Source organism: Synchiropus splendidus, chromosome 8 (assembly GCF_027744825.2).
Source record: "Synchiropus splendidus isolate RoL2022-P1 chromosome 8, RoL_Sspl_1.0, whole genome shotgun sequence".
Lineage (NCBI taxonomy): Eukaryota > Metazoa > Chordata > Actinopteri > Syngnathiformes > Callionymidae > Synchiropus > Synchiropus splendidus.
Genome location: NC_071341.1, coordinates 11968863 through 11995589, shown reverse-complemented (window position 1 = coordinate 11995589; position 26727 = coordinate 11968863). Strand labels below are relative to the sequence as shown.

General features: G+C 42.2%; 3 protein-coding genes across 6 annotated transcripts in view; 1 reads left to right on the top strand and 2 right to left on the bottom strand.

The window, feature by feature from the left end:
• Positions 1-1414: 1414 nt before the first annotated feature.
• baz1b (bromodomain adjacent to zinc finger domain, 1B) lies at positions 1415-12272 on the bottom strand. Of its 2 annotated transcripts, none has more exons than XM_053873991.1 (21): positions 11550-12272; positions 10604-10720; positions 9289-9433; positions 9016-9208; positions 7975-8096; positions 7696-7893; positions 7447-7620; positions 6091-7372; positions 5860-6018; positions 5650-5788; positions 5419-5576; positions 5167-5281; positions 4987-5085; positions 4724-4901; positions 4463-4645; positions 4241-4388; positions 3875-4022; positions 3684-3793; positions 2613-2746; positions 2377-2483; positions 1415-2246 (listed from the first exon to the last, which is right to left on the bottom strand). In XM_053873991.1, the coding sequence occupies exons 1-21, from the start codon at positions 11666-11668 to the stop codon at positions 1556-1558; spliced, it is 4719 nt and encodes a 1572-aa protein (XP_053729966.1). In that variant the 5' UTR covers positions 11669-12272; the 3' UTR covers positions 1415-1555. The 2 variants fall into 2 exon arrangements, with proteins under 2 accessions (XP_053729966.1, XP_053729967.1); XM_053873992.1 differs by having other exon boundaries at positions 6091-7342.
• Positions 12273-12472: 200 nt separating this feature from the next.
• bcl7bb (BAF chromatin remodeling complex subunit BCL7B b) lies at positions 12473-15502 on the bottom strand. Its single transcript, XM_053874097.1, has 6 exons — positions 15338-15502; positions 14843-14918; positions 14685-14772; positions 14433-14591; positions 13892-13995; positions 12473-13531 (listed from the first exon to the last, which is right to left on the bottom strand). Exons 1-6 carry the CDS (start codon positions 15448-15450, stop codon positions 13460-13462), a joined length of 612 nt encoding a protein of 203 aa, XP_053730072.1. The 5' UTR covers positions 15451-15502; the 3' UTR covers positions 12473-13459.
• Positions 15503-17143: 1641 nt separating this feature from the next.
• Positions 17144-26727, top strand: part of hip1 (huntingtin interacting protein 1) — a 37252-nt gene continuing 27668 nt past the window's right edge. Inside the window, exons 1-2 of one of the 3 annotated variants that reach the window (XM_053874014.1) lie at positions 22637-22702; positions 23226-24530. In XM_053874014.1, the coding sequence (XP_053729989.1) occupies positions 24513-24530 (18 nt within the window). In that variant the 5' untranslated portion in view covers positions 22637-22702; positions 23226-24512. Of the gene's footprint in view, positions 17448-21130; positions 21215-22636; positions 22703-23225; positions 24531-26727 lie in introns of those variants that run through there. The other 2 variants (XM_053874013.1, XM_053874015.1) reach the window with 2 other exon arrangements.

The window sequence follows — 26727 nt, the reverse complement described above, 5'->3', positions numbered from 1 at the left end:
GAAAATATTGTGCTTGAATTGAAGCAAAGAAGTCAAATTTGTGGCAAAATTTCAGAAATGCATTGGTTTTTAATAGTATCATTGTTTAAAAGCCAATATATTATGTATTACAATACATTTTTATAGATGCGTGTGGCTGTTCTGTACATTTATTTCTTCTTTCTGGTGATGTACATTTAACATTTCACTCTCAGTAGAGACGTTGGAAGAAAAAAAAAAGAAGAAGCAGGTGAGAAATGTTATCAGATGACTTTTATTAAAAAGGGAAACGTGACATTGTGTGACCATAATTCCGCCACAGAGGTTTCCAAGTGAGACTGAGGTGTGACGCCACTAAACAAGGAGGAAATCCGGTCTTCATCCACAGCCTTTATTGGAAATTCTATACAAATGAGCTGAAATTGCCCCGGACTATAAATATGTGTATAAAAAGCATGATGTAAAGGCTTTCCTACAGCCATCTTGACAGGGGCAACCAGACTAGTGAAATGGGGACTGTGTCAGAAAGAAAGTCAGAACAAGACGGGGACAGATCTACACGGACACTAGGACATTTGTACACCATGAAGAGTCGCACACAAATCCCAGAGGCAGTAGTTGTCGCTGACTCAGACCAGCTGTTGGGCTTTAGAAAAGCGACCCCTAGCGGCCGCATCAGACAAAACAGAGGAGAAGAGCTGGTGTTTCTGCCAAGAGTACAAAAATATTCGACATGATCTCTAGAGCCCTGGTTGTCTTTCATTTAACTAACATTTATACAATAACCATAATTTGTCAAAAATACTCAAAATGCCCATTTTCTTAACAAAACGAGAATCATCACACTTGTTTGCAAAGGTTTATGAACACGTTTTGTTTTTTTCTTCTATAAAGTGTGGTCCTGCAGATGCTGGCATATTTGACTTGTACACAGCGGAGTGCAAACACGAGTGAACGTTGAGGTACAGGTGCTTTTAAAGTGGCAGGGCACTGCTGCGGACATCAAGGCCGTCACTGACAAGCCAATATCCCAGGAACTTTCCAGACGCTGTGGCAGCAGTTGCTTGTATTGAGCTCTGGTCTTAGCAACAGGAGAATCTCCACCTCAGTCGTAAAATGCACATCCATACTGTTGTTGAACAAAACCCTGGAGAGACTTGGGGAAAAAAAAAACATCTGCCTTCAGAGCCAGGAGACTTTGTATCATAGCCAAAACTGGTGACGTTCACACTTCTCCATTTATTTATAAAATTTGAAAAGGAAAAAAAAAAAAAAACAGTTCCATGGCAGTGCGCAGGAGACTTTCTTGAACTAAAGATTGCCAGAGCTGCTGCGCTTGTTCAGGCAAAGTAAACTGTTCAATGTGAGGTCTGCACGTTTCAATCTTAGTCCAAAAGTGAAATAAATCCTCTCCAATACTTTTTTCCTAGTTGAGAATTTTTTTGTTTTTTTACAAATATAAATGTTTTTGTTGACAAAAAAAAATATCCAGGGTACGTTGTTCCTAATGAGGGTTGTCCTGAGAGGCAGAAGGGCTACACTCTTATTAGAGAGAGAAAAACAGGCCAGGACTCTATCAGCGTTTCAGCCTCTTGGAATGTCGCTGTCGGTTGAGCGGCTCCTCCTCGCTGCTCTCACCCCCGGTGGTGTCAGTTCGACCTCTCCGTGACCTTGTTCTGCGCGTATCCCGCTCCTCGTCGCTCTCCTGCTCCTTATACTGCTTCTTGCCTGAAGTGGCAGAAGTCCTTTTGCTTTTCCTCCGACCGACATCCTCCTCCTCTTCCTCCTCGCTCTCACTCTCCACAGCAGCCCGCCGTCGCCCGTTGGTCGATTTCTTTCCATTTGATTTGCCGTTTTGCATTTTCTTTTGCTTTTCTTTCTCTGGCTCTTCCTCCTCGTCCTGATCCTCATCCTCCACTGCTTCCTCCTCCTCTTCTTCTTCTTCTTCTTCGTCTTCCTCTTCGTCCGATGTTTCCTGAGCTTTGCTGGTGCGCTTGCGCGAGTGTCTTCGGAGGTAGTTGACGTTAGGCAGCAGTTTTTGGAGCAGCTCCACGAAGCTTTGCTCCGTCTTGGCCATGCAGTTGAGGACAGTGCTGCCTTGGTCGTTGTACTCCTCAGCATTGGAGAAGATCAGCTTCACGTCTTCCATGAAGTCCTGGGCGTGGCGGTACGAGTTCTGGCCAAACTTGCCCAGCATGGTCTGGAAGTCCATCGGCTGCGTGATGACTTCCAAGTAGTCCTCAGCCTCATCCAGCGAAACAGGCTCCCTGCTCGAGAAAACAATTGCAAATTTGGGGTACAACCTACAAATAGTGCTATTTGCGTTTGCGATTTGAAGCAAGAACTTAATTCAAACCTTGTGTTATGAATGTAAATATTGGACTTCACGTGGCTCACCTGAAGGGCCAGCTGTAACGGAATTTCATGAGCTTCTTGATGATTTCCTCGCAGCGTTCCAGCTCCCGAGCCTGCTTGCTCAGCCCCGACCGGGAACTTTGTCGCACCTGCATATGAACAGCATGTTTGACAGGGTCGCAGCCACCCAGGCTTTCAATAGAGATGCCCCGCTTCCAAACAAGAGGACTCATATGAAAGCACTTGCTTAGAGTTGAGACCGACAGCGACGTCCTTACCAGCTCATCGATGTCGGCAGGACTGTTGGGGCCACCCTTCTGCTTGCTGCTGTGATTGCTGGAACCTTTCTTGGATTTTGGTTTCGAACTTTTCTGTCGAGACGACGACTTGTGATTCTTCTTCCGTGGTCTCACTAGGGAAATTGAAGCAAAAAAAGAAGTCAGTTGTGCTGCGGCACATTTGTGTCAACACCAGTCGAAGGCTTCCACGCTGTGAATTGACGCGTGTTCATCCGACTGAAGTGACAGGTGGGATCATCCTGCCACATACGTGGGATGAAGCCACGGTGAGACCAGGCATCAAAGCCGACACCAGACCTGAGTGCTGCTACATGACTACACCGGGACAATGGAGGCGACGCAGGCTCAAATCCATTTTAGCATTCCTCTCATTCCCTCTGCTGAGTGCCACAAGATTGTTTAAAGCTTCAGCCAAAACCAATTCAGATGTCATTCCTTCGTGGAAGCCTGTCTAATTCAGTCAGCGCAGTCTTGAGGGGAGAATACTGATTTAACGCGTTGTGGAAATCAAAGTACATCGGCTTTGAACACTCCCAAAAGGACAGGTGCCCCTGTAAGATACCCGTGCTCTGTTTAGTAGTATGTAGGGATGGGCGCTAACTTATCGTACACGATATACAGCCAAACAATATCCACGATGACAATTCTGCATCGCACGAAAAATTCGATAAACACGTGACAAACTCGCTGCATTGGACTCGCACACACGAACATGACGAGAATGTGACGCAGTGCAACGCTCTCCAGCTCCGCGGCGTTGTGGAGTGTGGTGGACTTTGGTTCACGATCGTAGTTATTTTTAATAAAGGGAACCTTTGATAATGACACTGGTCGACTCCGAGTCCCTGGATCTGTGTTTATGTCCTCTTCCGAGTCCCCATTAGGGTTCACTGATCGCGGACACAATCGCCGAAATTACGTTTATCGCAATAACTTTTTTTGTCCATATCGCCCATCCCTAGGAGTGTGAGTGGGCAACCACTAGGTGGCTTCTCCTGAAGACATAATTCCAGCAGCATCTCATCATGGAACCTCACAAGAAACACTCACAGCTGTGACCAATAGCTCTGGAGTCATCATCCACATCCTCTTCATCCTCTTCCGAGTCCTCCTCCTCGGACTCATCTTCATCCTCCTCTTCTGTGTCTTGATTATAGTTCCTAAAAAGAAGACGACGAGCCATCAATGCATGTCAGCCAACTTCACTTAGAGCATTTGCAGGTTCAACCAAGAGCCGTTACCTGGACCTGGAGCCTCGTCTAGCCTCACTGGGATGGCAGGCCGGACATCTCCACTCGCCCGCAGGTATACGATGCAGAACAGGTCGCAAGCAGAACAAGTGGAAAGCTTTGTTGCACTCGTCGCAAAGGATGAGCTTCTCATCGTCACCTGGTGCGATGACATGCAACAACTCAGTATGTAGCAACAAGAGCAACCAAAAGTCACAAAACAGTAGCCATGAACTTCTGAATAGTGATGCTCTGATGATGGTCTTATGAAAGCATGTCCATATTTTTTAAGCTCAGGAGGTGGCGTTTAAAAACAATGAAATGGTTGTTTGATGCAGAGAGCGCCATCTAGTGGGTTGGATAAGTAATCCAGTTCACCTTTCCTGCGGCAGACTTTGCAGCGTGCATTCTCTGCAGACATGTCCCACTTGATGCAGGCGTCCAGCATTCCGAGCAGCACGTGCATCCTTGAAAACGTCTGAGCTTCACGGATGGCATTTTTCCACTTTTCCACTGCCGTTGCCACCTAAATGACAAAAGAGAAACTACTTTTAAGAGACGGTTCAATTATACGGGTACAACTCAACTCCATCCACCCACCTTGGCCTCATCTGTAAGCCTCTTCTCCTCATCCACTTCTTCAGCTTTTGCACTCTCTTCTCCTGTTTTTTTCTTCTTTTTCTGCTTTGGTGCCATGAATCCCTGAAGGAACTTTTTAATTACACAGGCCTGGATGGTGATTATGAACTCCCCAAATTCCTTCAGGCTGTTAACATCCTTCAACTGTTTGAAAAAGACACGAAGCAACGAGTGAAAATGGAGCTCAGTGAAGGGTCAATGGCTTTGGATATGGAAACACACCTGTTCTTCAAGGTCTACATCATCATCCAGGTATCCCAGCCCTCCCTTTTGAAGGCGTGATGCCACTTCCTGAATATCACTGCGGATGAAGCTTATCAGATCCACTTCCTGATTACACGGGTTGAGGCCCAGTTTGTGCTTTGTGCTAATATTAATGGAGTGGGTGATTGTTGGGTACCTTAAAAACAAAACCAATATTTTACCAATCACTTTAAGGAACGCAAGTTCAAACGTCGTCAGGTTGCATCATAAAAATGACTCACAAGCTCTGAATCTTTGTCTTCAGGTCACTCTCTCTGACTCCCTGAGGATGAAGGCTGTCGGACAAATTGGCGAGCTGTTCTTCACTCTCGCACACAAACCTGGTGTAAGATGCCGAACACTCAGTCAAAACAGTTTTGAAGACGTCATCATCAGATTAAGTGTCAAAACAAAGCTCCTACCAAAGGTTTTGTCCTTGCTTTGGGATTGTTGTCTCGACACAGATGTCTGCTGCTGCCCCCTGCTGGGCACCATCACTCACGGCCTCATCCACACTACAGTCATCCTTGTCAGTTCCTAAAAACCCAAATTTTTCTCATTGGTTATCAAATGAAAATAAAGCATGGAAGGATCAGATAAACAAGTGACACCTTTGTCGAGACATCTATGAGAAGAAGTCATGTATCACAGAATAAAATCAAGACGCTCCGAACCTTGAGACTCATGAACAGATGCCGACTCAGAATCCTCATCTTCATTTGTCTCAGCAGGTTTTTCTTCAGGTGGTGGTGTGAAGCTGTAGTCAATGCTTTCATGCACCCAGCCTTTCTCAATGAACAAACCGGGAACTTCGTTAGAGAAGAGCCAATACCTGAAGATAAAAGAAGCAGCAGCTTAAATTAGAAATCGAACACACAGCGGTGTTTCTTTTCTGCCACACAAACCTGTTGTGATTTCTGTCTGTCCCCAGAGGCACCCGGCGCAGAAGCAGTTTGGCTTTGGTTATCCCATCCTGGAAGGCCCTCTCTGTCGCAGCCCGCTGCTTACGCTGGCGCTCCTCCTCGGCCTCACGCTCCATGCGTTCTGGTAACCATACAGGAAATATAGTTGTATAAGGGACGATCTTAGATGTGCAAATTCAGCAAAAAACGCACCTTTATTCAGTCTTTCCAGTTCTTCCTTCTCCTTCTTGACTTGCATAGACATGAGGCGACGGCTCTTTACTGAGCTAATCATGTCCTCAGGCTCAGTTGGAGGCTCCACCTTTACTTCCTTCTCCTTCTTGGTCTCTTTGACCTCTTTCTTCTTCTCGCCTTTGAAAACACTTCAGATTAGGTTCAACATACGTAATTAAGGTTCTAATTGTTACTTATTCTCACAGTTACCTTCTTCCTTCTGTTTTTGTTTCTCAGCCTTTTTCCGATCGTTGGCTTCCTTGAGCATGGCCAGACGCTCCTTCCACAGCTCAGCTGAGCGCTGATGGATTGCTTCTACGTGGTCTTCTACAGAGTAGGTCATGAGGATACGATGGCAAAGTGCAACTAGTATATTGACCTTCTCCTCGGGGCTCAGCTCAAAAACCTCCACCGTTTCAAGTTTCTCCAGGAATTCACTGGTCACCACGTCGTCAAAGTCACCCAAGCCCCCAGACTCGACCGAGCCCTGAGCGCTCTCTTCGCCATGCGCGTCACATGGACGCAGACATAGTCTGGCAAGCTCAGAAGCAGAGTGCACAGTCAGAGGGATCTCCGATAACGGCATGTCGAGCTCACTGTAGCCCTCAGCTAGCTCGTCCTGCAACAGAGTCTGAAGTAGCACCACCATCATCTTGTTTATGTACTGGAAGCCAGAACGACCGCCAGCCAGGGCTTCCATCAGCCCCACCGCTGTGATGGGATGGGGATTGTCAGGCATGAGAAGTCCAGAATAACAGTTGAGGAAATCCACCACCATTGCAATACTCCCAAACAGAGTGTTGGGTAAGCCCTCGGGCATGTCCACCAGCTTGAACGTGGGCAGAGTTTTGCCATCATCGATGTCCTGGTCTTCATATCTACGGGACTGCTCCAGACGGACAAGCATCTCTTTTTCACGTCGTTCCTTTGCTCTTTCTCGCAATTTTTGTCTTAATTCTGCATGCTTCTCCTCATCCGTCATGGCTGCCCTTCGCTTCTTCCCCTCCAAAAAGGCATAGCGCTTCTGCACAAGCTCCCTGAGCTCCTCTGGTAATCTGTTCCTGTCATCCGCAGACAAGTTTTTGGCGCTTTTCGTGATGAGGGATGAAAGAGTGTTCTTCTTGTCCGGCTTGTCCTTGTGTTCTTTGTAATAGCGAACTAGGTGTAGAGCCATTGGAGGTAATGGTTTTCCAAGTTTTGCTGTGCCCAAGCTGCTACTTCTCGCACGCTTCTTAGGACTACCAGACGAGGGGCTTTTCGCTAGATGTAACAATGTCATCTGTTTCATCTTAGGAGACTTCGGACCTACTTTTCCATCTTTTTTAGTCAATATACCAAGCTTCTTATCACTACGCTTTCGCGAGTTCTTAGCGTCTTTCTTGTCTCCAGGCTTCTTCCCAGACTTTGGAGTTGAAGGCCCAACACTTTTACTGTCTTTCTTCTGTGATCCTGGAGTCTTGGCCTTGAGTGGAGAACGATTTATTTTTATTTTCTGAGAGGAACATAGAACATTTTCCCGTAAAATGAAATGACTTTGCGTTTGAGCAAATTTAAAAAGAGGCTCACCTGCATTTGGCTCCACATGGTAGGACTGAGGGGCATTCCTTGAGAGTCCTTCTTCTCCTCACCTTTCTCATTTCCAGAATCATCATGGGAATCAGACGTCTTCAACTTTTTGTTTCCTCGGCCGCCAGGAGATGTCAAGCTCTTGCGCTTTGCTGAAGGATTCTCAGCTAAAAACTTTTGACATAAGAAGCAGAGAGCCAAGAATGAAAATGTACCAACACAAAAACCGGAAAAGCACTTTTAAATTACCTTGTGAGGTGCAAGCAGGAAGTCGCTGAATTTACTAGGTAGACTGAACTTCTTCACAAGCTCATCTTCGACCACCCAGGGGGCACTCTCTCCCATACCTAATCTCTGAGCGTAGTGCCTGATGAAGTAGCGGATGATCTCCTTGGTAGGCGGACGCTCAGTCCTGAAAAGGCTGTCAGCTGGAACGTCACTGATCACCTGATGTGGTTTGGAATAGATTTCACATTAAACGCTGTGAGGACAATCAGCCACTGTTATTTCAATATAAAGCATACGAACCTTGTCCTCACTGACAAGCTTCACGTCATATTTAAGAGGGAGGAATTTTGGCATCACCCATCTCTTCTTTTCTTCCTTGGTGGCAGTGGTACTTTTTCGTGGGGAACGTCGAGCTCTGTCACCTGTAAGGGAGCAAAACTTTTAATTATTGTTGAATGTTCTGTAAGTTCATTTTGGGACAATGCATATACAAATTCAGAGTACTCAGTAGCGCAGTTGAGCAAAGGGAATCCCTACATCAGGCTTTTCTGTTGTATGCAGTCAAGTGAGTGGTATCGAGAGCCCAAAACCCAAGTCCAAACTAACATTGTTTGCACGATCAGATTCATTATAATGTGGCACAAGGCTCAAGTTCTTGCTTGAGCATGTGCAGAGCCATCTTCTTTATTTGTTGCTTGACCATTACAACGCCACCCATAGGCCAGGAATGTGCACTACATCCAAAGGAAAACTTGGTGCTTCACAACACTGGCCCTTAAATGGCAGAAAAAGGGTGTTTCCAATGGTTACAAATTTCAAAAATTCAAAACCATTGGAAGGAAATTTGGATCCCCTTACACAAAAAATCCTCGTAAGGTGCATTATTTGATGGCAGAAGAAACTCAGAGGACCTTTGAGACAAAATAAGCTACAGGTGAAACACTGAGCTCATCAACCAGAAAGCTTCAGCTTATAAACAGAGTTCCCACACTTAGATACACCCAAACTAACTAACTAACTAAACCAAACTAACTAACACTAAACATTCATCAAGTGGATTCTCGTTGAAATTTTAACAAAATACTGTATATGATCAGGGTTGTGCCACTGGAGAGGAGCATATAATCCATCTCCATCAAACAATAAGACCTGTCGCGCAAATATATTCTTGGAAAAAGTCTGATTTATTCTGTTGAGTTGGTGTACTGTTTGCAAATGGGGCACAGACATACGCCAGAGTCATCAGTACAAACAAAACCATAAGACAGGCTCATCGTGAATATGGATATTTACATGGTTCATTCGTATTCCACACAGTAGCTTAAAACCCAACAAACTTACTGAGACTCTCTCTTCTGTTGTCTTCCTCTCTGGGTGCAGGCTCCTTCTTCTGATTCTCCTGACTGGCGTTTTCTTTGTCACTAGATGGTGAGTCACAGGCACCTTCAAGTTTCTTCTCACCAGCCTCACCCTCTGGGTTTTCTAAAGGGTGAATCTTAACCACATTGACGCGCAGGGTTTTGTCCTTCCCAACCTACAAAACAGGACAATATTGAAGCGCAATCAGAATAACAACATCCACCATTAATAGCTTTTTTTCTCCATTATACTGACCACGAAATCACACTCTTCTCCAACAGCGTATTTGGTTAAAATCTCCATCCAAGCCATTTCAACCAGTTTATCTAGCGACACTGTGTTGTGGTGGACCATCTCCAATATGGGCTTCTCGAACCACACTGGATACTCCTCCTGCAGCCTGTACAGAGCCAGTGTAAATTATGGGATTTGTCATAAACAAAGCAGCTTCCTAACAATTGACACTGATCTTGACGAAAACAAGGTCACGATGGGGCACATTTCTATTGTGATTGACTTGGAAACACATTCTCAAACACTTGGCTTGTTGGTCTTCTGTTGCTTAACCAGTACAAGTCATTACACAATGAATTGCCTAGTAGCTAATGTTATTAGACTTTAAATACAGCTTGTGATCCACACACTCTGAGCAGCATTAGGTCAACAATTGTATGTAACATGCTAAAAAAAATATACATCTCCTTTGCTAGAGTGAATCATTTAGTGAAAGATGACTTTCTCATTTCTACACACTTCTGTAGGTCAGGGAGGAAGAACCTTCACATGGCTCTTCACATGAAGCGCACACACCCTCTAAATAGAACTCAGGGCGGAGCATCAGAATGAGCCAACCACTGCTCAGAATGTCAGAACAGTTGCTGCTACAACAACTTAATTCTACGGAGCCCTGGAAGTGGAAGTTTATTTATTTTTTGGGATGTGACTAGCATGAGTTTATTTATTTATTATTTATATATATTTAGTATTGAGATAACAATTATCTAGATATTTTTTGTCTCGTGATAGTTTATTTTATGATAAAGTTTATCTCGTGATAATTTGTATCTCAAGGTAACCATTATCTCGGGATAAAAAAAAAATAAAGTCATGCATGTCGCTTCCAGGGATGCGTAATATGTATAGCTTAGCCACATGTGATATTATTTTGAGTAGAAGGCACTTGATCAGAGTGTTAAAAGCGCACGGACTTTGCCGTCGGCAATAATCTGACTTGGAGACAGTGACAACGTTGACGAAGTCATGGGAGACATAATGGTAACAGGCGGATTTATACAACATGCTTTGCCAGAGAGGCAGTTACACATGCGGTGACATTAATGATTGTATTTTGAGATAAAAATTATCTCGAGATACTAATTATCACAAGATAACAGTTTTCTCGAGATAAAAAATATCACAAGATAACAGTTATCTCGAGATAATGTGTGCAAAAAAACTAAATATAAACATCATTCTGCTGAAATTCAAGCAATGGATTAGAAAGTGATAGAATTTAACAAAATGAAATATTGTCATCATCATTAGCACAGGTATGGGGTTTTATACTTACAGTTCTGTGACTTCTTGTTCCTCCTCCCATGCTTCTTTGTGCGTCAGCTGGAGACTGCCAGTGCTCTTGCATGTCCAGATACGCTCACTGTACCTACTCAATCGCGCCTCATATTCACTGTGGAAACCACGTTAAGGAAACATTCGGGACATTCAAAAAACTATATTGATTTTTCATTCATTGTCTGAAGAGACCAGACTAGTTCGGACAGCAGCAGCATCACAGAAGTATTCAAAACAAACCCCTGTTACAAAGGCGGTAGCTTTAACTCCATGTTAACCATGTCAGAATATCCAACTATCGTTAGAATACAGAAGTGAACATGCGGTAGGACTGGCCTGGTTGGGGTCATTCATTTAGGAATCGGTTCCACTTTTGACCGGGATCTTTACAAAGACACCCAGAGCCGAATGGAGAAGCAATACAGGATCACGACTATTTCATCTATGTCCTGATGAACACAGAACTGGGGGGTGCTAAATTGATTTGGAATACATAGTGACTTGGATGTTACGGTTTGACAGCACTGTGACTACTTCAAACCATGAACATCGAGGGAGCCTATCGCCGTGCATCCTCACTGGGTTCAGGCTGCTATTGTGATATAACATTAGCAACGTGCTAGCTCGCATAGCTGACAGCACAAAAGCCGAAAGTGAAAGGGCACTTTGAGAAAAGCCCGTCGCGGTTTTCAAAATAGCTATAGCAACCTTTAATGTAATGCTTTACGTCTAAAAATAAACTGGCTATCACCAACAGACATTAAAGTGAATAGTAACTAAGTGGTCGACGTGCGGATAAATATAAAAATATCTGAAAATGACAGTCCGTTTTAGCTCGTCGCGTGGGCCTTCGCGTTATATCATGTGAGAAAGAAGAGGGAGAGAGAGGCGAGCAGAAAACAGGTCACTTTTAAATGGGTGGACTTCACCGTGGTGGAGGATACTCTTTGTTCCTGAAGGCCTCCTTCGTGTGCTCGATGATGTACACCTCCTCTCCCGGGCCTGGTGGCTCAGCTAGGGGCTTAGCCAGCGGATAAGGTCTACGGCCCAGAAGCGGTGCCATGGCGAATTAACAGCTCGTGCTCAACTTACGCAACCCCTCTAACACGCAGGCTGGATAGTCCTCAAAAATAGGTCCGTCACATACACCAAAAGCCCAGCAATAAAGCGCGCAGCCGGTAGGCCCGGAGCTCAACGTGTGGCAGCTAACGGGCTAACTAGTACGCTGAGTTGCTATGTCGTTGCAAAACAACAACAACGCGCTTCTTCCAAGGCGCCTCATTGCATTATTTGCGCTTCTTATACTCCGCGTCCTCGCACTATACCTAAGTTTGACACTGCGGGCAACCTCGATATAGTGTTGACTTACGACGTCCTCAGGTCGATCATGTCAAAATCCAGCCCACAACAGAATCAAACTCGCGGCAAAATCACGATTCGGCAGCACGTCTTTTTGGCGCTTCACTCCGAGTGAACCAGGAGAATCCTCGCCCAAATGATAATCCTTGCCGTGGAAAAAAATAAACAATTGAATCTCCTAGTTATCATATAACGGTGTGGGCATCTTCAGACACCGAGAACCTGGATCAATCAGGAGGTGAAGTTCCAGTTGAAATGGCGGGAGATTCTAGTAGACCGGCGCAGTTCTGTCCACCCTAGAAACGTTTCCCCGGCAGCAAACGGCGTCGAGCAGTAGCCCCGCCTCCTCTCGATGCCCATTGGCTGCAGCTTTGAGGCGCCATCATTAAATTGACGTCACGCGGCCGATCATTGGCTTAAAAGTGAGTGACGCAACTTCCAGTTATCGCCTCACGCCCACAATGAAGTATAAAATAAAGGACAGGGATAACATAATAACTCTGTCCTCACCAGTCCTTTATTGTTGCATATAAAGTTTATGTAACCACAGCAAGTTTTTTTTCCTAAGGCGACAAATTAAGAAAACATGGCAGCGTTCAAAAAGTGCATTGGGCCCCAGCCACATTTTTGCCTTTGTACAATGGTACTGTTTTTTTAATGTTGTTCTACTAAGCCACATTCGGGGACAGTGCACACGCAATCTTGTAGAGATACAACATTTACAGCCAATTCAGTGAGAAAAAAGATGGAGGGAAAGCTAGCAGACGCAAATACACAAGACTTGTCACAACAACTCCTGAAAGAACAAATAGCAGGATGGAAAAATCTATTTAGATTTTGAGAATGAATCTAGGGTACATGGAATAAGGGCAATAATGAGTTATATGAGATGGAAACCAGACATATGTATACTAGCATTATTAATAATAACAGCGTTGTTAATAACAATAGGCCACAAACAAAGGCAATCTTTCCTTACAAGACAAAGTTTAATTATTATGGTTATTATCCCTTTTAGGTAATTCCTATTCCAAATTGCAAAAAGGAAAAGTCAACAATCACTGTGGTCCAGAAAGGTTAAACAAACAAACAAAAACAAACAAACAAATGCACTGTTTTATTGTTTTGTCTTGCAAGCCATGAGCAAATAGCATTTACATATATTTCGATCATAACCACAATTTGTTAGACCATTTAGCTTTTAAATATTTTAAGTTTTAAATAGTATAGTTATAGTGCACAAATGATGAGATTAAGTGCTTTAAACAGAAGAATAAGACTCTTGGCTATTGTGACAAATAACACCGTTGTTTTTTTCCTCAACAGAACTTACATTTGAAAAACACAAAATAAAACCCAGCAGGCAGGCAATGGTTTCCATGGCTAAATCAGTCAAGTCAGTTGCATAATTATATATGAGCTGCAGAATCTTCATTTTATAATCTGCACTTGTTTCAAATAACCTTTACACCGATTCACAACAGAAGTTTTAAAACTATCTCAGAACAGAATTTTCTCCTGTACATATTTTCTTCAAAGGGGGTGCTCCTGTCTCGTCTTGTTCTTCCTGCAGACAGATACAGGGCAATTACTTCACAATGTCACTGTAATAACTTATGTATTATCTTGTTGCTAAACAACTTGACAACAGACATGGTTATTTGTTTCGCCATGGCAAAAAGTTAGTCATGAAAATAATAGTGCAATAATTCCAGGCGCTCCACATTATACAATGTGATATCATAAAAAAAAAGACAAAAAAAATCTTATCTAAAAAAAGAAATAACTTGAGGCTATAAGCCAAAAAAGATGTTATTTAGTGCAGTTGCAAAGACACTCATCACACTCATCACTAGAACACATCCTAATGTATAAGGTTATGTGTCCAAAATGAAGCTTGAAGTTTTGCAAATGATATGCTAAGTACCTGAGGGTCCTGAGTGTTGCGTCTCCCACTTGCTGAAGAAAGAAGGTCCTCTTTCACCAGAGTGGGAGGTTCATCTGCCCCTTCTTGTCCAGAGTGAACTGGTCCTGCAATAAAAAAACAACAAGAGGCAATTTTTGTGCTGCTTCTTCTGCTTGAAGAGTTGTTGTGGTCAGGGCATATCTGAGCAGCTTTGGGCAATCGTGGGGAAAGGGGAAACAATTTAAAAATTACTAAATAAATACATCAGAATATCTGATAACTACACCATTTCACCTCCCCTGTTAATGAACATGTGCATGCACAAATCTAATGTCTCCTGTTTGTAAAATGCAATTCACTCCAAATGTACGTGTTTACATCAGTTCATGTGATCACAAATCCTATTCTTTTTGCAATCCTGACACTGACTTGCCGATGAAAGGTAGCATATCCAAATCAAGCGTTTGCATGAACCATTATTTCTATGATAAAAACTGCATCCTTTATCTGACTATTTCATGAGAGTATGAAAGACAGGGATACTGATAAACATTTGAATTACCATCCACAATTTCCTGGCCGAGCATCGGTGGCTGAGAGTCTTCAGTTCTGAGACTGGAGTTGTGTGGAGGGCTGACCTGCTGTGAGCTGGAGTTGCTGCTGCTATTGTCCATCTTTGGATGGTAAACATCAGACAGAAAGCTCTGATTGCTGTTTTCATCTATTGCACAAAGAAACAAAGCACCACTTGAGAAAATTCACGCCCCGAGTGATGTTTCAGCGAGTGACTTCATGAACTCATACGTAATCTAACCAGTATAATCCAGCAAAGAATTGGTGTTCTCCAGGACCACGTCTTTTAACCCACTGGCATTTCCACCAGTCGATTTGGTGCGGAAGATCTAGAAAACAAGATTGACACTTAAGCTCGTCCACTTATCCACAGAATAGATCACAGCTATTGGGACCCACCTGTTTTGTTTCTGTCACAGGAACCCACTTGAATATGCGTAAAGATGTGTCTCCAACTGTCACCCATTTCTTCTCCCTTTAGACGGACAGGTTTAGAAAGAAGCTCAATCTATGTCATACGTAGCAGTAGCGTTTACGTGATCAACTATCAACAATTCATCCAGAGCCAGGCATTAGTTGATGATCAATATTTTATTCGTCAAAAATTGTCGATGTAATATCATTATCAGAGAACGGCTTTGCGCTATCAAACGGTTAATCGTGTGGTTACTAGCGAGCAGCCCGAGAAGCTAAAGCCATATTGACAGATCTCGACGGGGGAAAAAAAATCCCATAAGCCCCTCCTCTATCGTCAAACGAGGATAGTGATTGGGCAGTAGGCCTGTCAATCGTGTAACTTTTCCGAGTGAAGTTTGTCGAGCAGCACAGTCGGTAGCAAAATTCCATTTACACGCAACATTTACGCAACATTTCACGCTCTCGCAGTCAACCTACCATTTGCGCACTTTCTCGATAGCCGCCAGGACCTTCTTAATGTCATCTTTAGCCCGACTGCGAGTCTCAGCGCGCCCGGATCGTCCCGACATCTTGGTGCTGTTTTGATTCATCTACAGATGCAACTGAAAACTTCAAGACCAAGCCCCGGTGCTTAGATACAGTCAGTCTCGCGAGATTTCAACACGTCGCTATATATTTTCTTAATATGTTAAAAAATATAATTTTTTATTAGCAGTATTGAACGTGACTAAATGTTTAATTATCTTTACCCGCTATTGTCTTAATACATTACTCATTTTAGAAAATTTCGAATGTATTTATAGAGTTATATTAAAGGAAAAAAGTAATAACACCTTTATTATGATATTTCCAGTTGTAACCGTATATATATATATATATATATATATATATATATATATATATATATATATATATATATATATATATGTTTCGAATCAACAAATTTAGTGTTGATAGTGCTTTATTATTATAAAACACGTTTCGAATCAACACTAATTTGAAGTGCACTAACGGAAAATGCGACTTTACAGTTTCGGCATTTTTGAGGCTGTTTAGGAAACTTAATACTATAAAGCAAGTTTACCGTAATTAATATGGAGACTGACATCACATTTCCCTTTAAAAAAATCCGACTATAGGCATCTAGAAAACATTTATGTGTAAATAAAATACATTTAGGCACTAATGTTTCGCGTAAAATAATAAGAACAATAAATATTTTTCGTCAATATTTTCTTAGTTACTGCAATTAAAACGTAAAAATTCAAGTTGATAATTCATTTTCACTGACACCTGTACACGACATTTACCACCGGAGGGCATTGTTGAGCTATCCGGAACTTCGTCTTACTCCGCCGCTTATCAAATGTCACAACTGAAGTGTCCTTGCGCAATATGCACAACTAATTTCACGCCAGTGGTTTTGTCTTGAGTTGAACCATGCTCCAAGCCAATAAGTCAATCAGCGAAGCCTCTAATTTAGTGAGTATTTAAAACAGAGAGGGGGTAAAACAAATCATGATATTCTGTGTCAGACTCCCAAACTGCTTGTTTTAATTATTTTGTAATTTAAAATGTTCTAAATTAAAGAGGCGGTTTATAAATCATAGCAGGGAAGTTCAAAAAGAGGTCACATTCAAGGGAATGTGGCAGGTTTCACCTTTAAATGTACTATATAGTCACTATATAGTATATTAGTGAATAAAAGTATATTAGTGAATATAGTGAATAAAAACTAAATCTACTATAATATATACAACAGCACAAAACAGGAGTGTGGGTGCTGGGCTTCCAGCCAGTGGTGAACAACGATGGGCGGAGTCGGACAGTGTTGCCAGAGAAGATATCCAAATAATGTAGCTGACTGACGGACATAACGGTTCACCCGCAAATTCTACAACAGCAGGCGGCACAGTCCATCAGGCCGACAACGCGCGGACAATCCGGAACAACTGTCACAGCTGCAGGAACAGGCTCAGATCTAAAATCATAAAAACATGAGGGCAAAGCTCATGTTTCGTAAAGTATGAATAATTTCCATGTGTGTATTTCCGGTTCTGCCTTACCTGAACGTATTAAGAAAATAAAAGCGTGAGGTGCGCTTGCACAGAGGAATATCTGAGCACTGTACAATAGCGGCCTGATATAATGTGAAATAGTCTATCAGGAAAATACTCTAATAATAATAATTGGTGCTAAAAAAAACATGGGTTACGCTAAAATATGCTAATTATGACTTTATTTTGAAAAAATATTTCACCGGAAAAGGCGTTATCTCTTATAGCTTTACAGTTTGGATTCCGGACCGCTACTGTCAAGTGGCGTGTTCTACAGAAAAAAAACGGTCCAGTGTAGAGACCACCTCAGCATGGACAGCTGCTCGCCATAGTCCCAGGCAGATTTTTTTTTTCCTGTTTACTGTGGAGGTTGTTTTTTTTTTTTGTTGTTCCGCTTTCAGTCTCAGTCGACCATGGATCGAGTGAAGAGCTCCATGCAGCAAGTACCCAACGCTATTCCCAAAGTGATACGACGGACAGGAGGGGCCAACAGTCTGGAGCTGGAGAAGGAAAACTTTGAGAGAGGCCAGGTATGTTGCTTTGGCTGATGACCACCCTGCTGCTTTATATGACAACAGTAGCCATGTTTCGTCCCGCTGATGCTTGGCTCACTGGGTCTGTTTTCAATAGTCACAAAGCGACCCTGCCATGTTTGATACTGCCACTCGTCAATGCTCGCATTGTGTCTGTCTGTGATCAGCAGAGACAACTGTACAACAAAAGAGCTGTTGAAATGTAGGTCAATGGCCTTTTCAATTCAGATAACAGTGCTGGATAAACTAGACAACAGAAAATCTGGAGCCTCTCACCGAGGATCATGGGGCTGTCAGCAGCCACTCCAGCAGCCACACTGTTCCTGCATCAGGATCAGTAGGTAACATCTGGACCTTCCACAGATTAATGACAACCGATGGAGATGCGTGGGTTTCCATGTGAACACGGCTTTGCCTGACATCTTCTGTGTGCGACCGCCTTCCTACTATGAATCCTGCTGTTCATGCCTGGTGGTCTCCCCTTCCTCTCTTCCTAGACCAGGCACAGGGGCGGGAGAGAAGCGAAAGTAGGTCAGATGAATCCAGGCAACCAACTGCCATGATTGAGCTGCAACTTACGTTTGCCTTGTTTGCAAGTTGGACACATCAGGATCAGAGTCGGTGGTTGTCAATGATGGATCAACCCTGCTCTAGCTCCTCATCTAAGGGCATCTCTTTACTTGGACTGAGGAGTTCAGGAACTATTTGGGAAACATCTAAACTTCATGACTATGGATCAAGTGTAGATTATATTTAAGTGTGATGACTGCACTAAACAGCCCATGGTGTGTTTTACTCCTTTATTATTGTGGCACAACTGGAAAGCAGTGCTGTTGTGTAGGAGGATTATATCTAATCTGCTGTCTCTTGATTTTTAATCGCAGCTTATACACACCCCACCCCCAAACTTGTGTTTGTTTGAATTTTGACTAATGATCCAGAAATGTGCCAGACGGTTCAGGAATCAATGGAGCTGTCCTTTACTTGACAGGGATCAGTGAGCGATAATCTCATCTCATCTGTTTGTGCACTAATGCTAAATCTGCAGGGGTCCTGGTTTTCACCTCTCCTGGTCAGAACCATCCATTGTTGTGTGTTTATGTGTTTTCTGTATTGCCTGGGTTTCCTCGTTGTGCCCTGACATACTTAAGTGCAACATAATTCCTCTCCCACCTTTGATCTTTGCTTGTATTCTGAAGTTTGCCCTTTTTTCTCTGCCCATGACAAAACAGATAGTTAATCTGTGACTTAAACCAGAACCTTTTTTTGTGCAGTACTGCGCTATTTTGTACTGTTTTGTTACCACTCAGATACACGCATCATTCAAACACACTCGTATGTGTGTGTGAAAGAGCACATGGTTTTTGTACAATGCTTTTTCAAACTGTGTCTCAAGCCCCATTAACCACCAGCTCAGCTCCTGGTCGATTATTGCAAAATGATAGTCATCGTATTGCTTTTTAAACTTGCTGCTAACTTGCTAGCAAACTGTGCTCACTGTTGAACTGTGACTTGAAAAATAGATTCACATATTTTACGGTCCAATCATCCATGCTGGTAAACAAAAAAGTGAAGTAGTTGACATGCCAGGCCTGTGGTGGGCGCTGTAATGCGGCAACAACAAACTAAGATGACGACACATCCATATATGAAGAGTTGGTGCTACATTAGCGCAAAAGCATGACGAATCGAACATGCATAAGAGACGTTTGTGGACTGACTTCAGGTTGAGCTTTACTGCGAAACACGCTACAAACTGAACTTCAATTTGGCAGACATGACAGAACGGCCAGGGACAAGTTTTCTAGTAATGTTATATAATGTTTCTAGTAATCCTGATCTCATAAAGTCATTTTTAGTATGTTTTCATCTTAAACCACCTGCTGTCGACACTAGCATAGGTCTAATCTGTTTTGGATTTCAGTGAGATTCCAGTTGATGTTTGATTGTGCTAGCGTGCGGTTTAACTGTCTGCAGCATTTCTGTGTTCACAATGGTTGTTTTGAAAGTTTATTAGTCGACTAGTCACCGACTACCATCACGATTAGTTGTCTAATCAGTATAAGAGATGTACTGTCGTGGCTGGTTGTAGTGTTATAAATATTAATTATTTTTTTTTAGACTTGCAAAATGTTGTAACAACTTGTAGTGCTAAATGCTGTTCTAAAACTTTACATCAATTTCAATTTCTAGAAATGTGGTGTGAAAGATGAGTGTCCTTTGATGGATCGCTCAATGTGTCCTTTGATGTGTCTTTTGTGAAATGGTCTCATACTTTTGTTTTGAGCCGCTAAGCTCCTGTGTAATGTAGGGAGCAAAACCTGCTATCAGACTGATAAACATCTCCTGAAACAGTGTTGAATTATTATTGTATTATTTTCAATTCTGGTCATTCTTTTAGCTCCTTTCTGTTGTTCCATGGATATTTTCAGTTGAGACTTCATAGTAAGCTGCAATTCCAATACAGACCATATTTATGAGCTCTGGTTTCTGGGTACCCGTCTTCTTTGATGATAAAATAACCTTTTATTGCCGTTTTTCATTGTGTGATAAGCATATGTGACCAGACATAAAGCACTAGTGGTCTTCTTTAATTCCACAGTGTCATGCCATTTTGAATATACCTGCATTTGTCGATTGTTGGTTGTGATTCACTGTTCCTTCCTATCAAAAGAATAATGGCTCCCTTCACCTTGCCATTAGTACGAAGCAATGGCATGGATCACATGCAGCAATAACTCTGGCCTGTCTGCCAGTGGAGAGTTGAGTAAACAAGTGGGGTGTGTTCAGACCGACATTGTCCGACCAGGGTTATAAAAAGAATGCAAGAGTCAGATAGCAACCTCTGCTGGTTTAAAATGACATGTTTAACTTCATAATAGCCACTGACTCTTTCATTTGGAGTTCTTAGGGATTTAATAAGAAGTTTATTTTCATCGATTCCTTCATGTTTTTATGCTTGTGTTCTCATTGTAAAACCAGAATCTAAACCGTAATTTCCATCAACACTTCTACTCAAGTGAGCATCGTCTTTGTATTTTGTTAATAACAAAGAGTGTGCCAGATGACTAAGCAAGTGGAGGAAGGTGGTAATTTCTGAGTTGTGCGAGCTGTAATTAGTACTTGTCATGATATTCTGGGAGCCAAGTTCTGCAGCATGGACCAGGTTCTGACACTTCATTGTTCATTACAGAAATAGCGTGTCATCATTCCGTGTATGAAGGGGTTCATGAGTGGGATTTCCGGATCTTCATTTGTCACATGCTCGCTGGGCTCCCTGTGTCTATTCAGCTTCGTGTTATTATTAATGCCCTTATAGCTGTACGTTTACTGTTGGGTGACTGGTTCTGACAAAATAAATCGGCTGATCTCCCTTTTCAAACACAAGCTAGTTTCATCATCATTTGTTGGGCTCCATGTTTCCATTTATTACGGTTAGTGTATGCGACACCTAAACATTGTTGTTTAAAGGACAGAAATGATGTGAAATGAGTCATTTGAATTTCCATTTGAGGTTATCTGAAATCGGCTTGATGTTAATTTGCATCTGGTTCCACCTTGTTTTCCTCCCTCTCCCACCACCCTGTGTTGTATTGGCTTTCTTTTCAGCCTGATTTACATCCATTAAAACGTGTGGCAGTCATTTAGGGACGCCCACATACGTGCAGTGTGCCGCACCAAAACATAAAAGAGAGAACAGAACAAGCACCGAAACAGCAGGCAGCGTTCTTTGGCCTCCCAGCAGCAGATTAATGGGACCGGACGTGAGTGACATGTCCGTCAGTGGAGCCAAGTGTTGGGTTGATTTTCTGACAGCTTCACCGGTAGCTTTTCTTCAGTTTGTATTTGGGTGTTTCACTGTACAATGGCAGGCAGGCTTTTACTCACTAAATGAAATGGCTACATTTTTTTCTCCGCACAACTGGTAACTACAATAAACCACTACTTTGTGGCAGAGACCTTAAGAGAGCCAGGCTCAATTTGGCAAAAACTAAGGAATAACATTTGTCTGTTTATCTTTGACCTAATGACTGTTTGAAAGGTCATCTTTGATATTGCAAAATCTTCAACTGCTCAGGTTCCGCCAAGTTCTGAGCGTTAGATCTGGTGTATTCTTTAAAGTAACGCTGCGTGTACATTCATGATAGTACTCTGTATAAAGTGATATAATCCTTTATAGTAAGGTATGTCAAGATTTATAAAGAATTTGAAGTGATCCTTACATTATGCTTAACGCATATCCTTAACCCCACCGTGCATATTATTATGTTATTACAAATTCATAATCTCCTCACTGCCTTCATTATTATTATTATGTCTATTATGACACATAATGAATTATAGATGAAACTTGCCGGTAAAGTGTGACTCTGATTTTGCCTCCATTGAAACTCCTCAAAATAAAAATCAACTACAGTAGTATTATTTTATTTTATGTATTTTTACATGCTAAACATCATTGATTTCCATGAACTCAGTGAGTCTGCAGGTGGCAGTAGTATTCCGGAACACACTAATACAGCACACACACTAAAACTGGAGCTGTGCTGAAGATTCTTTTGTACTATTGACAGTAACTCATTTTCAAATGACTTGTGGATCCAGATGGTGCTTTGAGACACCATCATAGTGTGATCCTCTGTTCCTCGTCCCGTTTTCTACATCTCCTAAAAATGTTGTTGAGATCCATTCATCCTTTTTTTGAGTTTTTTTTTGAGTCAGTCACGCGGCCTCCTCGGTAGCAAATATCAAATAAGTGGTTCCGTTGTTAGAGAGGGATTTTTCATCGACACAGTTCGAGCACATTCTAAAAAGCTCAACTCAAATCTAAAGTTTGTCAAGTTTCAGTCCTGAATCTTTTCTTGAGCATGACAGTCTGAGGTTTAATGGAAGATCTATAGGAACACTGTGAGTATGTGACTGATACATGATGTGACTGAAATATCATTCTTCCACCATGCAATCCAGTCTTCTAAGGATTCCATAAATGATCTTGGAGACCATGGGTGAGGTCACCATCTTTCTTTCCATAAAAGCTTTGGTGGTTAATATCATCATGCAGCTTCTAATTTCCTGTTTGTGTCTGGATGCCATTTGTCTATTTGACAGCTGTAATAAAGTAGGTATCTTTTCATCTGCAGAATTAAATGAAACATTGAGATCATGTTTTTCATTCAGTCTGCCCTCTTTGAACCAGACTTTCCAAGTTCTTCATTCAACTGCTGCTCAGGCTTGTTTCCAGCTTAGGATAGGTCTGTACTTTTTTTGTTTTGTTTGATGGGTCACAAATAGTTTGTCATACTGAATACATAATGTTGCTTTAGCCAAGAGTGAATGAGTGAGTCGACTGTGTGTGAGAAATGCTCCTTGTGGTTGTCTGCTGTGATGGGCCCACGTCGTACGAGGAAGTGAGGGCTGTTGAGAAAGAGATGCCTTTGTTCGGAAGCTGTTAGTGTGAACAACCTTGAGCTTGTTTGTTGCGGTGATATTATGTCACCAGTCTGATGGTAATAGTTTACAGATATGCTTTTGTTGCATTTATAGTCAGTTAGTACAGTCTTCTGATCTGATCATTATATGAATATTTTTGTGGCACTGTAAATGAATGATCATTCATAGTGTTAACTCACTGAAAATGTGTTTAAACTGAACACTTATTTGAGCTATTTTTATATATTTCTCAGTGTCTACTATATGCCCTTCATACACAAGACTTATCAGTGCAGCAACATGCTGTATATTGACCCTGGATTTCTTTCAGATTTTTGTTGACAGCCTCAGAGTCACCAGATGGGGGCATCAGCTGCACAGACACCGACATACAGGGTTCAGTCATGGTTTGCTCCATTTTAAAATCAAATCTGTATCCCTAAAAAAGAGTTTGTTTGGTAAACTCCGGCGTTATTAGTACAAAAAATACTTCCATTTTTACTGTTTCTCATTGTTTATTGTACTTTTCTAAACTGTCATTTAAAAACAAGGATTCTGGCTGGTGCTGGTGTCATGTGATCATAAAAATGTTATAAAATATTGCACATTGCGCTGGTCAGTTTCCAAGGGAAAACTGTTGTTCTCTTTAAAACAACTCACTTCTCCCTACATTAAATGGTCAGTGTTGTGATACTTAAACAGTCAGATAACTGAAGCTTAATGAAGTCAACGTATAAACTGAATCGTTACTGCCACAACAACTGTGGTTCAGAATGTTTCCATGGAAATCAAGAATAGAATCCAGGTCATCCTGACACAAGGACACTGCAACTGTATTGTGCTTACGACAAAACCACGTCACCAAGTTTGACTTTTTCAGAGAACAGGCTGCTCCAATATAATGACACACAATGTCATTTAATTATGGTAATACCTATTTTGGTAGAAATAAAATGTAAAAATCCCGAAATGCGCTGCATAAGTTAAAGTCTTTTTAAAGGCTTACTATAATCCTCATTGCCAGAGGCAAAGAAATAGCATTTGTTTTCCTGACTAAGGCAACCTGTAGTGAGCTGGTAAGTCTGACTTGTTTTAGTCGTTTCACCACCAGTATTGAACAGATGGTCGACAGTACTTCATTGAGAAACTTGGGTTTGGTTTTCCCAGCTCAAACCCCCCGATCTGCGTCCACACCCCCTTTCTTTTTGCTCGACCCCCTGGTGGCCCGCAGTTCTCGTGTTGTCCACCTCCTAGTTTGATCCATCCCTCCTTTCAAGCTGTTCCACAGTCGTTTACTACAAACGCTCCTGACATCTGCGGTGTGGGGCAAGACTGAAGGACGTCTGATCCGGTGAGAGGAGCGAGACGCTGTCGGAGTTGCTCAGTCGCCGGCCAGCGGTTGGATGTTGGAGGTCCTCCACCATAAGGGAGCTCTCAGTGAGGGGACCAGAGGGGAAGGAAGGAGCAACAGGGGGCATTTTAATACCAAATGTGGACACATGTTGAGCTAACGGCCCGCTCCACCCCACCTCCCCCCTTCTCCTCCCAGATGCGTTCGTTGCCTCAGTCGCTCCCCCATAACTGAGCAGTCAAGCCGGGCTTAACACGGAGGAGTCGCACCGGCCAGCCACCATGGATCTCAGCAAAATCGTAAGTTCGGATATGCGATCGCAGCGATACATCGTCGTGTATGCGGAGGTCGGTGTGTTTGGGGAGGTGGGGGCGGGTGGTGTCCAACAAGTCCTGTTCGCGGGAATTCCTGCAAGTTGTGGTGAATGCAAGCCGAGACTTGATCAACGTGGACGTGGGAAGTTTGGCTCCTCGTAGGTTTTCTCACTGTGTGTTTGCAAAGCGTTGTCCTTGAGCGGAACCCACAAAAAAAAAACTGGAAAGCGAAACCAGTGCAACCGATTAAAAAGCCTGTGCTCCGAGCACGAAAACGAACGAGTCACTTTCTCTGCGCCTCTGAAGCGTCCATCGACTTTATTAGTGAAATAACCAAGGTTTTAGTTCGTTTAATGCTGGTGATCAGGGCCCTTTTTTTCAGAATTAATGTATATATAAAAAAGTGTGTCCCAAAGAGGTGTTTGGAAACATTTTACATTACATTTTCACCCCATATTCAGCATCCCATTTTACTATTTATAGTTGTTTTTAGTTAAAATATCTTGTGATACTGACGTTTTAGTTCCAAGTTGATGAAGATTTTATTTTTTATAATTTTTCTTCTGTCAGTTTTGTCTGTATATTCTTTATTTTTCCCGTGTACCAAAATAATTCTTAATGTTCTAATAATGTTATTTTCCTCATGAAATTGCGGTGCGTCCTCTCATCCAAAAGATAGAAAGTCAAACATGTGGTGCACTGAAACAGGTGCATGTGAGTCAAAACTGAAAGGCTTGGCTTTTCCCTGCCAGCATGGATGGAATGGAAGCACTTTTAGCTCATTTATAGGATGTGGGGGGATGGTGGGTTGATTAAAGCCCCCGTAGACTCTTTTTTTTTTGTGATACCCTCTAGACTGAGACTATGACACTGGTGAAGGAAAAGGATGTCTCCTGCTAAGATAATAATTGGATCTACAGCCAATATGAAATTTGGAGGTTTTTTGTTGTTGGGAAACTAATGGGCCAACCACACCTCCTCAAAACTGTGTTATTATTATTTCAAAAGTCTAGTACTTTAAAAAGCCGTGGACTATTTTGAGAGACAGGACACACTTTTCTCCATACATTCTGTTTTCCTTTGTCATACAAAAGTGTCTGTGCATGGACAAATGTAAAACATAACATAACTTGTCTTAGTACGACTCTGCATCCCATCAAAAATGATTTCTCTATTTTCGTTTTAATCAAAAGCTCTATAACCAACCAATTTGCAAAAAAATGAAAGTTAATATTTCACCCATAGATGACTGGTGCGCACACTGATCATCTTTCTGATGTTGTGTTTTAATAGCCAAAGTTGTAGTTGTTTTTTTCTCCCAACGTTCCGCATATGTATTTGAAGATGTGACCCATTTTTCCCATTAACATGTGATGACCAATATGTCCATTTAGAACTTTAGGACCTCGTCTCTGTTGGGACGAGTTTCAGTGGAAATTGACTTTCTAAGATCTTGCCCCAGTCTGATCAACCTTCTAAACTAAAAGGTAACCATGTTCAAAAATATGTATTCATCAGTGTTTTGTAATTCTATATTGTCTTGATATAATTTCAGGGAAGGTTTCTTAAAAGTTGAAAATTCTCTTGAAACTTTCTGCCACGGTGGCGTTTCAGAGCAGCTTGTGACAACAATGTGTTTGCCTTAGAAGTTTTACTGTTCTGTAATTGGTGTTAGATCCTTCCAGAAGTCATGTGGGTAACAAACAACTAACAAGTTCAAGGAGTAGACCATAGGAGTTAAAACAAGAGTTTGACCCTCTTAAATTCATTTTCTTTTACTGATGCAGTGTCCCTGATCTTGTAAGAAACACATTTCTGGACCACCACTGGAGTCTGTTGACTGTGATGTTCAGCCCAGACCACTGCATGTCTGTCTCTCCCCAGTCGCCATCACGCACCTCTGACACCAGAGGTGACTGAAAGCATCCTCAGGACAAATACATTTATACTTCTTAATGGGCTCCTCAGAGACGGTGGCATCTCGCAGGACCTTAGATCAAGTACAGAGAGTTAAGCAACAAGCAAGCAGGCAGTGATCACTGTAAAATCTGTTGGGGTTTTTTCCCCAAATTCTCACAAGTGTATCAGATCCCTGTGACTTTTAAATGGCAGAACTCTTCCCACTATGCACAGGATGAGCAAGGAAACAAACGAAAACACAGAACTACCGTCTTCTTAATGG